Here is a 15653-nt window from a genome sequence, read left to right as displayed (position 1 = left end):
TTCTGAAATTATCTGTGGTTGATGCTTCTCTGGCTGAACAATGAATTATTGAGTGTGGTGGTTAGCCCTAGCTGGTGATGATGGGTCCAGAAGTGTATATACAAGCATTGGAAGTATGTGCTCTTCTTGAGATGATACAGGTTTCTTACTGATGGCAGATCATAAGTGATTCTTTCACAGTGTCTTGGAGTGTTTCTAATGCTGCCTGGTTTTCGTTTTGGTAATATCCAGAATACATGTCCAGCCTCTAGAAGTTTTCATTTCCTTCCTTCCTCAGTTTGAAGTATCTAGCTGTGAGAATGGAAGGGAATTTTGGATATTATTATGAGATAAAAAAAAGGAGTACTTTTCAGCTTGGCTTCTGTTTATTATATGGTTGGAGGGCTCTCTTATTACTCTCCAATTAAATACTTTGGGGAACCCTTAGGGTATCATTTCTCCATTTTGTTCAACCCCCCCCCCCTTTTTTTTTTTTGTTTGTTTTTGTTTCAGTCCTTCAAGGCGACACAACTGCCATTTCCTTGAGGCAGGCAGAAACAATCTTTGTGCCCCTCTAATTAAAGCTGGCTCTGTGGCTTACCTTAAAATATAATGAGGGAATTCTCTGTCCTGAAACTTGTGCCTTGGTGTCTCTTGTTTATTTACTCACCCTTCTGATGGGAGGAGGCCTGGTTTTGGATAGCCGCTTAAAGCCACTTTCTCATCATAAAATGAGGATTGTACCCATGTTGGCCGTGATTGTGTGTGGAGGCAGAAATAAGATCTAAATGAGTTAATGCATAAGAAAGTGCTTTGTAAACTATAAATAGCAAAAGTTAAAATTATTTTTAGTATTGTTGCCTTCCTCATCTTTGAGGCAGCATTTCTCTTCCTTTCATTAATTACCTGGTTGATAAATAACTGATGAATCCTCTTGTCATTTATTCTTTCAACAAATGATTATTGAGAACCTATTAAGTAAGAGTCTGTATGCTAAGCACTGATGATCTAAGATAAACAGATCCTCTTTTCTCTTTGCTGTTTGCAACCTGGCCCCGACAATGAAAGTATCTCAACTTGTTTTCTAAAAGCTGAGGCCCTTATGAATAAGAATAGGTTGGTCCATCCTTTTAGATTATAAGTTTAGCTCCAGTATAATCACCTCAGTCATTAATTACTTTTAAGTACCGCGTTTGGAGTTAGTCAGTTGAGAATGTCATTTTAGGTTTGCTGGCCTATTTGGACTGTTTATATTCTTGACCTCCGAGTGATTCAGCTGGATTATCACTTATTTGCCTTTAGAACAAATTGTCCTGTCTTTGGAGTAACCTTGTTTTCTTAGACATAAATTATCTCTCAGCAGAGGTGACATCTGTGGACACCCACTTTTCTCCTGTGATGGCCAATGTCACTTTTTAACCCGACTCCAAAAGATTGGACCTTGTTTGTATATCCAGTCTTTTCTCCAGTTTCCCTTCCTTGATAGCACTTAGACCTTCAGCTCTGGGCTCTGTGCCTTGAAGAGCCTTCTAAAAAATTCTAGAAAGGGCAAGAGTGCCACCTACTGTTATTTGTTTAGCTACCACAGGCTGGTAAAATTTTTATTTTATGTTATTCAGACAGATGATTTATTTAAAGTAAAAAAAAAAAAAAAGCCATGTTAAGAGTTTGTGGTAGTTGAGGCACACACCAAATAACTATAAACTACCTATGTAAGCTATAAACTATATGTAAATGTAACAAATATATGAACATATAAAGAAATAAATATAAACTATAAACTATATATATGTATATATACACAATAAAACACACACACACACACAATGATTATATCAGGGAGGAATGTATCTTTGTAGAATTATGCCCCTTATATTCATTGACTTAGAAGAATAATTGTGGGCGGCGCTTGGGTGGCTCAGTCTGTTGCCAGCGGACTGAGGCTCAGGTCATGATCTCACAGTTCGTGAGTATGAGCCCCGCATTGGGCTCTCTACTGTCCATGCAGGGCCTGCTTTGGATCCTCTGTTCATGTCTCCTCTCTGAACCTCCCCTGCTCTCTCTCTCTCTCTCTCAAAAATAAAAAAACATTAAAAAAAAAGAAAAAGAATTGTGAAAGCAGTCTTCACTCTGTTAAAAAAATGGTTGTGTTATAACATTACAGAACTGAAAAGGTGAAAAAAAAAAACCCTTATTATGTAACATATTTTTTAAGATGTCTGCCCCTTTCTAGGCCCCTTATATATGTATTTATGATTTTTATGTAATTTACCACCGCTGCTTCCCTCGTAATGTTTTATCCTGATGTGGAAAAAAGAGAAAATCGTTTTCACATGCCACTGGTTAAGCTAATGGCTAAGTAATTCATTTGTGCTAAGGTTATAAAATAACGCAAGTAAAGTTAGAAACAGCTGGGTATTAAAAAAAAGAATAAAAAGACAATTTTGTTTTAACAGGTATATAATTTGTCTCAGAATATTCAAGAAGATGATCTTCAACACTTGCAAGTATGTATTTCTCAAAGAATGTGTGCCAAAGTATTGAAAATATAATTCTTATTTAATTGTGACTTTCCTTCTAGAAGCCTATTATAGTGTAAGAAGATTGAATATTATATGATTTTAAATTGATCTATAAATTCTTAACTAGAAGGAATTTTAATGTATATCCAGTCTGTTAGAAAATTAAGTGCTTGACTTTCAAATGATTTTTTAAAGGCTCTGATGTCTGATACAGAACGGCTTTACAGGTGTCTTTGTTCAATCTCTTTGGGGGCGTTATTTTAAATAATTTGCTTTAATAGTTATTTACAGAGTACGGCAGACTTGCAATGGAAGAAATCTACCAGAAACCTTTTCAGGTAAATAAGTATTTTATAATTTTTAAAAACTTAGCTATAAGTAGTTATCAAGCCACCTGTCTTTTAAGTCCGAAGGTAAGAGGATATTACAAGAAATTCGTTTTTAGCAGCAGAGTCAGTGGAGTTGAAACTAACATCATTACCACCTTATCAGCAGTAGGCTGACAGAATAGGAAATAGAACAAATGAATATAGTTTGATTCTTCATACTTAGATTAAGTGGTTAGTTTTCTCTTAGAGGTTATTTAATTCCTAAACTTTAGACAGTCATGTAAATTTTTACAGAATAATATTACTGGGGTAATATTATTACAGAATAATATTAAACTATTACAGAATAATATTACTGGTGTGTGTGTGTGTGTGTGTGTGTGTGTGTGTGTGTGTGTGTTATATTACAAGTTGAGGCTTGTCCTGTTTTTCTTTATTTTGGTTCCATATAGAAAAGTTTCAGAATTTATTAGACCTGTCCCCTCCCTCCACCTCTTCAATCTCCATATGTTTTTTAGTCCTTTAAGATGTCGGAGACAGAGTATTAAGTTAGAAATTAACCTGGGTGGAGTTCTATGAGAAGCATGTGTTCTACTTGCTTCTGTGGAATCCTGTTATGACAGAGACTAAAAAAAAGAAAGCTAATTTTAGATAGTTTCTTTTTTGAAATAAGTGTAATCTATAAGTTGACATTAGTACTATTTAGTCAGTTGTGTTATAGGAGGTGAGAATGACTCCACCCTGTTTGCTCATCTGTCTGTAAAGTCCTTGCTGTGTGACAACCTTGCTGGTGATTCTCAGTGTTGGTGGGTTTACACTGATTGCCTCAGTCTTGTCTGGCTCAAGTGATCATGTTTATGAAATATCTGGGCAGCTTATGACTTTTTTGTGTATATGGATGAAATATCCTCCATTTGGCCTATATCAGTTTTTCTGACTTGGGATAATTTTGTTATCCAGGGGACATTTGCCAGTGTCTGGAGATACTTCTGGTGTCACAGTTTTCGGAGGGAGATTAATGCCACTGACATAGTGCACAGAGGCCAGAGATGCTGTTCAGCATCCAGCCACACACAGCTAAGAACTGTCTGGTCCCAAATATCCATAAGTCTGAGACTGAGAACCCCGAACACATATGAATAAAAAATGCAGTGAAACGAATCAGTTGGTCTAAAATTAGATAGCTGGTCTTTTACTTCTACGACCTTAACTTAAAATTATGATCTGTATGCCCTGATCGGCCTTTTGTTCATTTTTTAATGACCCTGTACTATTGTTTGTGGTGACTCTTTCCTTTTATACCATGAAGTTCTCAAATGGAGGCAGTTGCTTGGTATAGGGGCTGGGGTGTTGTTGGCATAGATAGGTAAGCCCTGGCTATCACTAGGAGCACTATTAACCGTTTGGTTACTATAACTTTTGATAAGAATTAGGGGAGTAATGGTTAAACTGTTAAAGTAGTGATTTTTTGGTAAAAGCTTGTTAAGAGATGATTTCCACTTTTTTCTTTCTATAGACACTAATGTTTTTGATTCGAGATTGGAGTTATCCTTATGAACATTCATATGGCTTGGAAGGTGGAAAACAATTCCTTGAAAAGAGATTGCAGGTAAGCCCCCATTTCCTAGTGAGGAGAGCACGAGCGCCAAACCAGATGAAGCGGGGGCGCTGTCTGGACTGCTGTGTAGACTTCCAGTCTCTCCATGTCATTGGCAGAAATTGTGTGTCCCAAGTTAGCCCAGGTGGCTCCATACAGAATGGATGAAAAGTAAATTGGTTATATTCCTGCCAGCAAGGCTAATGCCCTTGAATAGAAATTAAGGAACAACTGTACATCAATATTCAAAGTATAAAAATTTGAGGGACACTAACTTTTGGACTTAACTTAGATTGCCTGCGTGTCTCTTTCTGGCCCAGCCGAGCTTCTGAACATTGGGACCACCTGGATAATACAGTGTGCATACATTGAGCACAGATAATAGTGAGACCCTCTCCCCAGAGAATACTGTCTCCTAGAGAGACTGCACATAGGACTGGAAGAGGGACCTTAAACATCCTCTAATTTACTCTTTCTAAATTTTTCTAAATTAATTGTTTTTAGCTTGAGAGAGAGTTCACAAGCTGGGGAGGTGGGGGGAGAGAGAGAAAATATGAGAATGAATCTTAAACATGCTCCATACTCAGCATGGACACGAGGCTTGGTCCCACCTCCCTGGGATCATGACCTGAGCTGAAATCGAGTCAGATGCTCAGCCGACTGAGCCACCCAGGTGCCCCCACCCTTCTTTTATTAAGTATGTAATATAACTGGAATCCCAAACAGTGACTTGCCTTTGGTCACTTGACTGATTATTGACAACTGGGACTAGGACCCAAATATCCAGACTCCTGGCCCATGCAGTATGCTACTCCAAGGCCGTTCCTAGAAAATAACCTCACTGACATGATCCTTTCTTCCTAAAGGTACCCTGCCCGGTACCTTGGGGAAGTACTTGGGGAAACCTTCGGGTCAGATACTGCCCATCTACTCATACACAAAGAGTACATGAAAATCCCATAATTCATAAGTAGAAGGGTCATCTTTTTTGGTTAATAAAATTTTATTTGCCTATAGGATGATGCATTTAGTTTCTCAACTACATTAGAAACTTGGGGTATAATATAATTTTCTTATTACTAATGTGAGATTAAACCAATTCTTCATTTTTGGATTTTTTGAAAGGCATTTCTAGACCCTGTTGTCAGAGAGAATTTCAGCCGTCAGAGTTTTCTGTGGTTTGTTCAGAAGAAATTAACACAAAGCACATCAGGCATGTTAACATCTCAGAATTCTGTACTTCAAAGACAAGGTTTTTTGGTTTTGTTTTTTTATCTTACTGAAGTGGTACAGGAAACTGCTCAGATGATGGTGAATTTATACAAACTGTACATAGGCATGTAACAGCACCCATATTCATCCACTAACCCCAAAACCCTCTGGTACTGCCCTGCCCTCTGACAGGCTTTGCGTGTGCTTTCAATGAAGGGAATCACATACAGCATGTATTCTCTTGTGTCCAGCTTCTTTTGCTTAATATTATGTTTCTGAGTTATTGTTGTGTGTAGTTTAGTTCATTTATTCTCCTTGCTATGCGGTATTCGATTGTATGAATAGACAACAGTGTCTTCATTCTACTATTGATGGAGATTTAGGTAGTTTCCAGGTTTTGTCAGTTATAAATGGTGTGTGTGTGTGTGTGTGTGTGTGTGTTTTAAACAGTGTTTGAGAAGAGTCTGAGAGAGTATGCGAGTTATATTGAAATAAGTAGTTATTAAAAAAAAAATCAAAGTTTAGGGGAATGAGTGGCTCAACTCTTGATTTCTGCTCCGGTCACGATCTTACAGTTCCTGTGGTCCAGCCCTGTGTTTGGCCCTGTGCTGACAGTGCACAGCGTGCTGGGGATTCTCTCTCACTTTCTCTCTGCCCCTCCCTCATTTGCATGTACTTGCTCTCTCAAAATAAACATTAAAAGTAAGTAAATAAAAATCTAAGTTTAGGATTTTCTTCTAGAAAGTACATAGCAGTCTCTCTTCCCAAAACACTGATAACTAGCATCAATCATAAATGATCATTTGGAGTAAGTACTGAAATCCCAGTAAGTTTCAAAGCTTCCTTGGACTGCACTGGAGCCTTTTCACTTGAGCTGTTATTTTGCTCAGGCGCTATTTTTTTTTTTTTTTTTTTTTTTTTTTTTTTAGCAAATTAGTACTTTGTTTTCCTCTTTGCTATTATAAGTACTTTAAAGGCAAATCCTTAATTTATTTGCTGGTTTGTAAACAAACCACAACCACTACTTGTTAGTCTGGTGTTGGGTATTCTGATTAATTACTATTTGTATATTTGTATTTTTTCAAATTTAACATGGGGAAAAAAACATCTTTTCTAGTTTTAAGACAAAAGTGGGTGGGGTCTTACCAAGGTGGTCAGAATTGTGTCTTCAGTAAAATTTTATATTGTCAAAAAACAGCCATCTGGGGTAGCATCTGAGTTAAGTGTGCACACTTGTGAGTGTGTGTGTGTTTTCTTGAGAACTTTTTTTTCCTTGTTTGTGCCTTTACCCTGTCTCCTTCTGCCCTCAGGTAAAACAAAATCAACATGAAGAGCTACAGAATGTAAGGAAGCACATTCACAATTGTTTCTCAAATCTTGGTTGCTTCCTTTTGCCACATCCTGGTCTTAAAGTTGCAACTAATCCTAGTTTTGATGGGAGATTGAAAGGTGGGAATTCCCATTCTTGCTAAAATCAGAATTTATTTTTTAGAGGCTGAGAGTTTTAAAAAAATACATGGTTCCTTAAATTTCCTGTCTTCTACTGGAAGACATTCTGATGCATTGCTAATGAGGTGATTTTAGTGCTCTGTGTGGTCTGTCTAGCTTTCCACTGGTTTGTGGCAGACACCTAGTGTACGGATTAGCGTATTTTAGAACATGGTCTCTTGTTCCTTGCCGGTGACCTAAAAATTCCGAAGGCTGAGAACATTTCAGTATTTCATCTGTTTGTAGTCTGTAGAGTGTTTTATCAATATATTCTGTTCATGTAATCAGATTTAATCTCCATTTTAGGGATGATATAATTTTTTGAGTATGTTTTAGGATTTGCACATGATGGCAAAAGGCTGGAGAAGTAATATTTTACAGAATGGCTGGAAAACAAAATCTAGTATTAAAATTTAGTACGATTTCATGAATTTTGCCTTTTGAAAAGGATAGTTTAGTTAATACCTAATACGTAATTTATTTTGGTAGTCCACAATTTATTATGGGGGGGGGTGAATGATTGGCGGGTGAGGGAAATGGAGCTGGAGAGTATGTTTTTTTTTTTTTCCCCCCCGAGGAGATAGGATGTGTTTGGGTGAGTTTTTTTAAATGAATATACTCAAGGAATAGATAGTGTATACAGTCATTTCATGCAACAGTGTTATTAACTCTTACCAGTGGGGACTTTACTCTTTCTTTTTTTGACTAATATGTTGGCTTGTATTTCGTGTCCACTAGATATTGATGAAGATTTTAAGCGAGAGCTTCGAAATCTGGTTCCCTTGCTGCTTGCCCCTGAGAATTTGGTAGAAAAAGAGATAAGTGGATCTAAAGTCACTTGTAGAGATCTTGTAGAATACTTTAAGGTAGGAAAACTCCTACATTAAATGACTTTGTCTCAGTTAGAAATATAGCTGACTTAAAACTCCTATGTATGTGCAAGAAATTTCCTATCTTTATTTTGAAGCAAAAAAGTGAAATTTATAATTTCTATGCTTTGAATGGGCTGTATCAATTTTTAAGGATATTTAAAATTTCAGCAGACAGCTTGTATGTTCTAGACAGTGATTTTGTTTGTGGAATTACCCTCCCTTTTCTCCAGCTCTGCTGGGGAGAGAAGAACCATTCACCATATAATTGTAATACCACTGTTTTATTTGTGAACAATTGCCAATATTGAGAGTGTCATTCTGCATCTTGAGTTCCCATAAAAGCCTTCTCTCTGAGTTCTTGAGGACTTAATAAGAGCAGCTGACAGTTTCAAAACTTGTTTCTGAGTCCCAATTATTCATAGATTTTTTTTTTTCCCCTCTCTGCTCTTCTTTCGTCTTCCTAGCTTGCATACCAGAGCAGGACCACCATCAGGGTTCTGTTTATTCACAGGAGTTACAGGTGGATGGAAGGGGAATTATAGTTAACTAGGAGTGTACTTTTGGTCGTTTATTGGACAGTTGGTCACTTTCATAGTGTTTTTGTTTAGTTTTGAAGTAATTTAGAGTCAGTAAAAAGTTGAGATGAACAGTTTCTATATGGACTTATTAAGAACTCATCTTCCCTTCTTACTCTTAGAGCACAAATTGGTAATTTTTTTTTCTTGAACTGAAATGTCATTTAACTTGGTTGAAGTGAAATATTGAGTAAAAATGTCTAACATTTAAAATAGTTAACAGTAGGGGAGAATTATGGATTTCTTTTCATAAAGTAGAGATGGCATTGTATATATAACTTTGAAATATGATAACTTTTATGCAAGTTGGAATTCTATTAGAAATATTTCTGTACGATATTATTTAGCAGTGTATGGTTTTAATAATGTTGAGAATAAAGTTAACTTTGTTTATGATTTTTTAAGCCTAGACTTTCATTTTAAAAGTATGAATTATTTCGATATTCAATGGATTTTTTTTCCTTCAGAAATGTAGAGTCAAATTGTTTAACCTACCTATGTAACGATCTTTTGTATTTTTAGGCTTACATTAAAATTTATCAAGGAGAGGAACTTCCACATCCAAAGTCCATGCTTCAGGTAGTGTGTGTGTTTTGTATGTATATTTATTTATGAAGGAGGAAAGTCTTTCGTTTAGAGATAAATGCTGGAAGTGGGATCATGATTTTTTGCACACAAATAAATTTCAGATATTTTAAGTCAATACAAGTCATGGGGCCTGAAGTTTTTATATGATTGCAGACCTTACACACTTAGGCCATCAGAAATAGTGTTGTTAGAGAAGTGTAGAAAAATTTCTTTTGCAGGAGATAGCTTAATATGGGCCTGTCTAAACCAACTTCTGTTTTCTGAGTCTTTGACATTGAATGTTTGAAATAAGACTTATTTCATCTTGGTATTAATGATTTAGAGCTTCTGATACATACAAGTTATTTTTTTTTCCTTCCTTTTCTCTGTTTTTTAAAAGCTGTTCTTTGGGGACAATGCTATTTTAACCTAGTTTATTTTTTACAAAAAAGATAAAACAGCTTTAATAAATCAAGAATAATTAGTATTACATTCATGTCAGTCTCTTCTTACTAAATTTTATATCATTATGTTCATACTGTTCATATTTCACCCAAATTTAGGTTTTATTTCTTTCAGATACATATCTAGTTCCTGTTTTTTAAGATTTTCTATTTTGGGCAATTTCTCAGTTTTATAGTAGATTAAATAGTATTTTCTTCTAAAACTCCTGTAGTAAGCAGTTTTGTGGATTTAAAAATCTCTTGTGTTATACCAATATGACAGAGCAAGCATATGAGTAATTCTTAATTCTGTACATCTGGAGATTTGACACATTTTAGGGTGTGTCTAATTCTCTATAATTTCCTGAGCATGTGTGGTGTTTTTTTTTTTTTTTTTTTTGCAAACTCATTTTAACAAACCTAAGCAAAACAAAATCAGGCCATCCCATTAGAAGCCGCTATTATACCCCTTCCATCGGAAAGGAAAACTGGAAGTTGATAATGTTTTCCCTGGTTCATTTTCAGATTTATTCACTGTATAGAATTTATTGTGTTAATGAGAATGTATGGAGCCACTGGGTATTTTTTATGTAAAATTGGCACATTTTGTTTTATTTTTCTAGGCAACAGCTGAAGCTAATAATCTTGCTGCAGTAGCAGGAGCACGAGAGATCTATTGCAAAAGTATGGAGCAGGTTTGTAACCAGCATTTAAATTTGACACTAAAGTGAGATAAGGATTTTTACAGCTAAATAATTGAAATAACTTGCACTCCTTATGTACTATCACGATACATCATTCACTGATTTCCCTTTATCATCTCTTCTGGAAATAAACTAAGAAAATATTTCACATGGTTAGAGTGCCAGATATAGGCAGCAAGTTATTACATAAATTGGACTAAAAATAGTTTTGACACATGATTCAGAGCGCTGCTATTAGCAGCTTCTGATGCAGTATTAGTTTAAGGCCAGTGGCACCTTCTGTGCTAAACTTCCTAACTCGAATGTTAAAGTACCTGTTTGGTTTTCTTTAATGCTTTATTTATTCTTGAGAGAGAGAGTGTGAGCGGAGGAGGGGCAAAGAGAGGGGGGGACACCATATGAAGCAGGCTCCGGGCTCTGAGCTATCAGCTCAGAGCCCAATGCGGGGCTTGAACTCACAGACCATGAGATCATGGCCTGAGCTGAAGTCAGCCGCCCAACTGACTGAGCCACTCAGGGGCCCTTAAAGTACCTTTTTTATGTGGTCTCTTTTACCCACTGTCTACCCGTAGTCTTTTTGTATTCTTATGGTGTGTTGGTGGGTCAGGTGAAGTCAGGTACAGACTTTTTTTGTCTTTACTGGATTTAGTTATACTTGGAAAATTTGTTTTACCCGACTCCATTAAACATAAGAAATAGATTATGATAATGTGCGAGGTATCATGAACAAGTTTAAAACTGAACCACGTAGGTGGCTTGACTTTTTGAGACTAAAAACTGTGAACAGGCAATGTTTTATAAGTGTGAATTGTTTCTAGCCAGTAATCTGTCCTGTAATCCTCTGTACAGGTATGTGGGGGGGACAAGCCTTACATCGCACCTTCAGATCTGGAACGAAAACACCTGGATCTCAAGGAAGTGGCGATTAAACAGTTTCGTTCAGTAAAAAAAATGGGTGGAGATGAATTCTGTCATCGTTATCAGGACCAGCTTGAAGCTGAAATTGAAGAAACCTATGCAAATTTGATAAAGCACAATGATGGCAAAAACATCTTCTATGCTGCTCGCACCCCTGCCACACTGTTTGCAGTCATGTTTGCTATGTACATAATCTCAGGACTGACTGGCTTCATTGGCCTAAACTCTATAGCCGTCTTGTGTAACCTTGTCATGGGGTTAGCACTGACGTCTCTTTGTACTTGGGCATATGTAAAATACTCTGGGGAGTTCAGAGAAATTGGAACAATGATTGATCAGATTGCTGAAACACTATGGGAACAGGTTGGTATCTATCTTTTGGTTTTTCAGTGACTAATCTCATCCCCATGACATTTCCCTCCCCTTCTGCAGTATTCACCCCCTCCTTTTCCCTTCTATGAGGAATGTCAAAAGGATGTTTTTCTCTCTTATTTGGTTATGGTTGTGTAATCTGAAAAGAAAGTATGAACTGAATAATTTTTTTCTTAAGGTCATAATTTTAGTGTGCTCTGATTGGTTTATGTCTGTAATATCCTTTGAATAGATTCTTAGCCATAGACCCGATTATACCAGACAATGGGCAGGGCCAGAGTCTCTAAGGCTTCTTTCCTAGAGGAAAGACAATATAATCAGCTCTTGTAAGGAAGAGATTTGGAAGTGCATTGCTTTAAGAAAGTGAAAGAAGTATTTTACTAACACTGGCAAGAAGCAGTGCTTGCTTATATTTGGGGGAAAAGATTGCTGTTCAGGTCTTTGTTGTCTTCCATGAAGATAGTGGTGATTTACTGATGGAACAACCCTATAGGGATTTCTTTTACCTACCAGAGGAATTTTGTTTGATCTCCGTACCATGGAAACACTAATGAACAAAACAGCGCCACAGAGAACCAGCTTCTCTTAATCATAACCTTTTACTTCAACCAGAATTCAAATCATAATCTTTTACCTCAAACCAGAATTCAAAGTTGGGCCTGACAAGAATCTACTAAGGAAAGCCATGTTGAATATCCAACTGTGTGCTGGAATTGCCCGTGTTCAGAAAATTCCATTCAAGGATGTTGTCATTAAAATGATCGTCGTGAAATACTTGAGCATCATGTCAAGGATCAGAATGAAAGCTGCAGCTAGTATTGATGGACAGTATAATAGGCATTCTCAGATACCGTTTCTGGGCATATGGAGTATTGGGCTTATTTGGAGATCTAGGACACGCAGGTCCATGTTGGTTTTGCCTTTAAATATAAAGACTGAAGAAGTGAATCATTTTTTGATGAAGGTTGATTGGGCGTTGACTTTTCTTGTAATAATGTCATTATTTTACAAAGTGACACACCCTATTAATTTGGATTTTGTATTCTGTAGAGAAATTTGGGTCTGATTTGGAAGTTTGTGTTTGGATAGTTGTTAAACTTAACCTTTTATTTAAAAAAAAAAATCTCACTCTTGATATTCCTTTGATATCGCCTAATAGAGGGTGAGTTAAAAGTTATTGCAGCCTCGCTTTTTAAAAAAGTTACCTACTTTAAAATTTTGGACCATTACTAATTTTCTGCAGCATGAATTTTAATCATTGTTTGATGTCTTCATTTGGAAAGCCAGTCATCCTATATCATCGTCCAGTAGCGTTGATTCTAGGACTGTAGAGGTGCCATTCTTACCAAACAGTTAAGTGGAAGAATCTAAAATGTGTAAAATGGTCAGTGTAGTTGAGGTAAGTTGATCACTAGTCAGAGAAGATTTGTGCTGTGTCAACAAACCTTGCCTAAATCTTCTTGCATTTCTCTTTTCTTTTGCTTCAGAGGAGTCCCAGGAAGGTGAGAAACCCACAAAGTCTCAGATTCTTACAGTCTTAAACTCTTTTAACTTCAAGGCACTCTGAGTCATTGTCCTAACGAATCACTCCGTGTTTTAGGTGTTTTCCAAACTGTTTGAAGTTACTAGACGTCGAATGGTCCATCGTGCTCTTTCATCAGCACAGCGACAGAGACTGTCATCCAACAATAACAAGAAGAAAAATTAGACAGTATTTTTAACTTTTTTCTCTATCTGAAGTGTTCACCCTTAAACATGTAGGACAATAAGCAGGACCGTCTGGGCCGGTCTGCATAAATGCTGTATACTTACCAGATTTGATGCTGCATAGAGGGTATGGAATTGCACATCCATCTCATAGGAATTGTAAATGGTTTGAGTAGGAGGAACGTGATTTTCGTTGCATTATAAAATGTCTAACTGCATTATTTGTAGCATCATGCGTTTTTTGGGAGAATCCTCTTTTTTTTTAATTTCCCACATTCCTGGTTATTTTCTTCATTGCTTTGAATTGAATTTTTATATCTATTTTTATATGTAACTCTTTTTTTACCTCATGTTTTTATTTGTTTTGCACATTTCTCATGCCACAGGTATTGAAGCCCCTGGGTGATAATTTGATGGAGGAAAACATAAGGCAGTCTGTAACAAACTCTATCAAAGCAGGCCTGACTGACCAGGTGTCTCATCATGCCAGATTAAAGACAGACTGACAGTTCATCTCCTCACGGACTCCACTCTCCCTTTTATTCACGCTTGCTGTACAATGAGAACTCAAATAAAAATAAACCAAAGTTTACAATCAACTGTAGAAGTAGTTTAGTATAACTGGCTTCACAGATGGCTGCCACAGAGTGTGAAAATTGTTTGTTGGTTTTAAGCATTCTGTTCTCGGCTCCTAAGACACGGAGATTGGCCGAGGAGCGTTCGTTGATCATGCACATTTGTGCCATGTTTCTTTCTTTCTTTTTCTTTTTCTTTTTTCTCCTTTTTACTTAATCTAATGTTAATGAAATTTGTCTTATGTAAAAGGATATTTCAGGGAAATATTTTAAGAAATCTATTTAGAGTCTCTTTAACACCAGTGTCCCATTGAAATTTTAATTTCTAGTGAAGCTATGAATCACTGTATCAAGAATCAGATTGGAATGACAATGAAGCCTTTATTGAGCCACTACATTAAGAGTATATATTGCTTTACTGCCTTCAATACCAGTATTACATAAATGCATGTATCAGAAGTTTCACAGAAATTACATGACAACTCTTGTAGCTAAGAAAGTGATTCTGAGGTGTACATTTGTCTTGCCTTTTTAAATTTGTAAACCTGCCCTAAAAGGAGATGCATATCTGGGAAACTGAACTGTCTTTATGCAGTTTAGCCTTCATGTACATAAAATACGCCATTAATTTTATTGGGGGAGAAATTCCATCCAAAAATGTTGCCTACAGCTATGAGTTAAGAGTGTCTGTACAGTGTGTAGCTTTTATTTTCTAAAATCACAGATAGGGCATGTATATGAATTATAAATATATAAATACGATTTTGTATTAAAAGTTTTGTAGTTTATGGCAAAATCTGGTTCTGTGGTAGGCTAAGTACAGTCCCTGTGAAGGAATGTTTGTGGCTCATGTCAGTGTGTGAATGCATAGACAATTTGAAGTTTTTGATATATTTGTGATATTTATCTTCCTTGAGCACTGCAATCTCCCCTCACCCCCCCCCAAGGGAATTCAATGGGAATGTTTATTGTGACTTTGTCCTCTGTTGCATTTTAAAGTTATTTCCTGTAATTTATTTTCAGTACATAATTAAAAATTTGTTGTATATATAAAATGAAACTTGTGATTCTTTTTTAAGGAATCCTTCAAGTATGTATTCCATTACACAAACCATATTTGTTTATGCTGAAAAGAGCATGAGCAGGAAACACCCAAGCGAGAGCTCTAAGGTATTGTACCCAAAGCTAAGCTTGTAAAACTTACTTTTCTTTGTCTCTGGTAGGGAAAACTTACTGTGATTAGCCCAGGGGTAGCTGGGATTCATTTCTTTTCTCCCCATCTCTCTCTCTCTCTCTCTTTCTTTTTTCCCTTGGTTATATGTAAGGCTAACATTTTTGCAATATTTTTGTAGCCTTCTTTAGAAACACCTATTTAAGGACCTAGTTTGGTTTTTAAGTGAAGAAAATTCAGATGTTGCTCTGAAAGCTCTGACTTTACTTTGGTTGCTGTATCTCCCCCCACCCCCACCCCTCCTCTCCAGTCCTGTTTTTATATGGCTTGTGTTTGTTTCCATCTGTATTAAATTGCTACCAACTCATCTGTTCTTCTTAAAACATAAACAATCCACCTGAAGAGTCTTTTTATGTCTTCTGACATCCTGTTTTATGAATGCTGTGGACTGTTTTTATGAATGAAAACAAATAAAAGGTTTGTTGTATAATAGCAATTCTTCTGAAATTAAAGGCACATGATAACTTTAAAAACAAAAACAAAAGAGTTGTGACATCTGCACCATGGATTTGTTAGTATTTCTTGTTGGAGAATGTGTTTTCCACAAAGAAGATATAATTCT

The 15653-nt window shown here is 36.4% G+C and overlaps 1 protein-coding gene across 3 annotated transcripts in view; it reads left to right on the top strand.

The window, feature by feature from the left end:
* Nucleotides 1-13889, top strand: part of ATL2 (atlastin GTPase 2) — a 58229-nt gene extending 44340 nt beyond the window's left edge. For 2 of the 3 annotated variants that reach the window (XM_039251233.1, XM_039251234.1), the window contains 9 exons: nucleotides 2436-2486; nucleotides 2783-2839; nucleotides 4347-4439; nucleotides 6950-7088; nucleotides 7866-7993; nucleotides 9097-9153; nucleotides 10208-10279; nucleotides 11138-11569; nucleotides 13672-13889. In XM_039251233.1, the coding sequence (XP_039107164.1) occupies nucleotides 2436-2486; nucleotides 2783-2839; nucleotides 4347-4439; nucleotides 6950-7088; nucleotides 7866-7993; nucleotides 9097-9153; nucleotides 10208-10279; nucleotides 11138-11569; nucleotides 13672-13791 (1149 nt within the window). In that variant the 3' untranslated portion in view covers nucleotides 13792-13889. Of the gene's footprint in view, nucleotides 1-2435; nucleotides 2487-2782; nucleotides 2840-4346; nucleotides 4440-6949; nucleotides 7089-7865; nucleotides 7994-9096; nucleotides 9154-10207; nucleotides 10280-11137; nucleotides 11570-13065; nucleotides 13081-13178 lie in introns of all 3 variants that reach the window. The other variant, XM_039251235.1, reaches the window with a different exon arrangement.
* The last annotated feature ends 1764 nt before the right edge of the window (nucleotides 13890-15653 follow it).

Source organism: Hyaena hyaena, unplaced genomic scaffold (assembly GCF_003009895.1).
Source record: "Hyaena hyaena isolate Hyena2069 unplaced genomic scaffold, ASM300989v1 scaffold_388, whole genome shotgun sequence".
Classification (NCBI taxonomy): Eukaryota; Metazoa; Chordata; class Mammalia; order Carnivora; family Hyaenidae; genus Hyaena; species Hyaena hyaena.
This window is presented reverse-complemented; position numbering and strand designations above follow the sequence as displayed.